Source organism: Naegleria gruberi (genome assembly GCF_000004985.1).
Source record: "Naegleria gruberi genomic scaffold NAEGRscaffold_85, whole genome shotgun sequence".
In the NCBI taxonomy this organism is placed as follows: Eukaryota; Heterolobosea; class Eutetramitea; order Acrasida; family Naegleriidae; genus Naegleria; species Naegleria gruberi.
Genome location: NW_003163242.1, coordinates 188,905 through 189,881, shown reverse-complemented (window position 1 = coordinate 189,881; position 977 = coordinate 188,905). Strand labels below are relative to the sequence as shown.

General features: G+C 20.8%; 1 protein-coding gene across 1 annotated transcript; it reads right to left on the bottom strand.

Moving 5' to 3' along the window:
• Positions 1–157: 157 nt before the first annotated feature.
• NAEGRDRAFT_75833 (uncharacterized protein) lies at positions 158–875 on the bottom strand (the record flags this gene model as incomplete). The annotated part of the gene is made up of 1 exon (XM_002669220.1): positions 158–875. A coding segment is annotated over one exon (718 nt), but the record flags the coding sequence as incomplete, so codon positions are not given.
• Positions 876–977: the final 102 nt, after the last annotated feature.

The window sequence follows — 977 nt, the reverse complement described above, 5'->3', positions numbered from 1 at the left end:
ATTATTATTATTTTGATTATTATCAATAGTTTCAGAATATAATCTCTTTTTAAATCTGGAATTATAAATTTATTATTATTTGTTATATTATTATTAATAGGTGATATAAATTTATTATTATTATTATTTGATATATTTATATTTGTATTATTATTACTAATAGATGATGTATCATTCTTATTAATAAAAAATTTAGACTTTCCATTATTAGTAGATGTATTATTATTATTATTATTAACAATTGAATTCATATTATTATTATTATTATTATTATGAATAGATTTTGGAGGAGATGTAGGTGAATTAAAAATAGGAGGTGTAAATAAATTACTATTATTAATATTAGAAGATGAAGGAGGTGTTAATCTATTAGAATTAAATATTGTTTGATTTTTAGTTGGTGTTGTAGGAGGTTGTTGTTGTTTAATATTATTAAATTGTTGTTGTTGTTGATTTGATGGTGAATTAAATATTGGAATAACTCTATTACTATTTATATTATTATTATTATTATTAGATGGAGGAGTAATAGTATTAGAATTATTTAATAAAGATTTAAAAGGTGGAATGAAAATAGGAGGTGTTTTAATAGAAGAAGAGCTATTGATTGTTGTTGTACTACTACTTTTAGATGATTGATTTATCAATAATGAATGTGATGATGATGGTTTATCATTTTGATGATCATCATCTTCTTGAGAAATTAATTCAAATAATTCATCATCAATTTCTAAATCAGGAAAATCATCATCTGCATTATTATTACTATTAGATGAGTTAGATGATTTAGAATTACTACTAATATTAAATAAACTATTTGATGATGATGTATTTTGTATTAATCCATTAGTATGAATAGATTTAGTATTATTCATCAATGATGAAAATGTTGGAGGAGAGAATTTATTATTGGATGATGATGAAGGAATATTAAACGTTTGTCTTTGATTCATTTTCTTGCTTTTGATTTTTGGCAA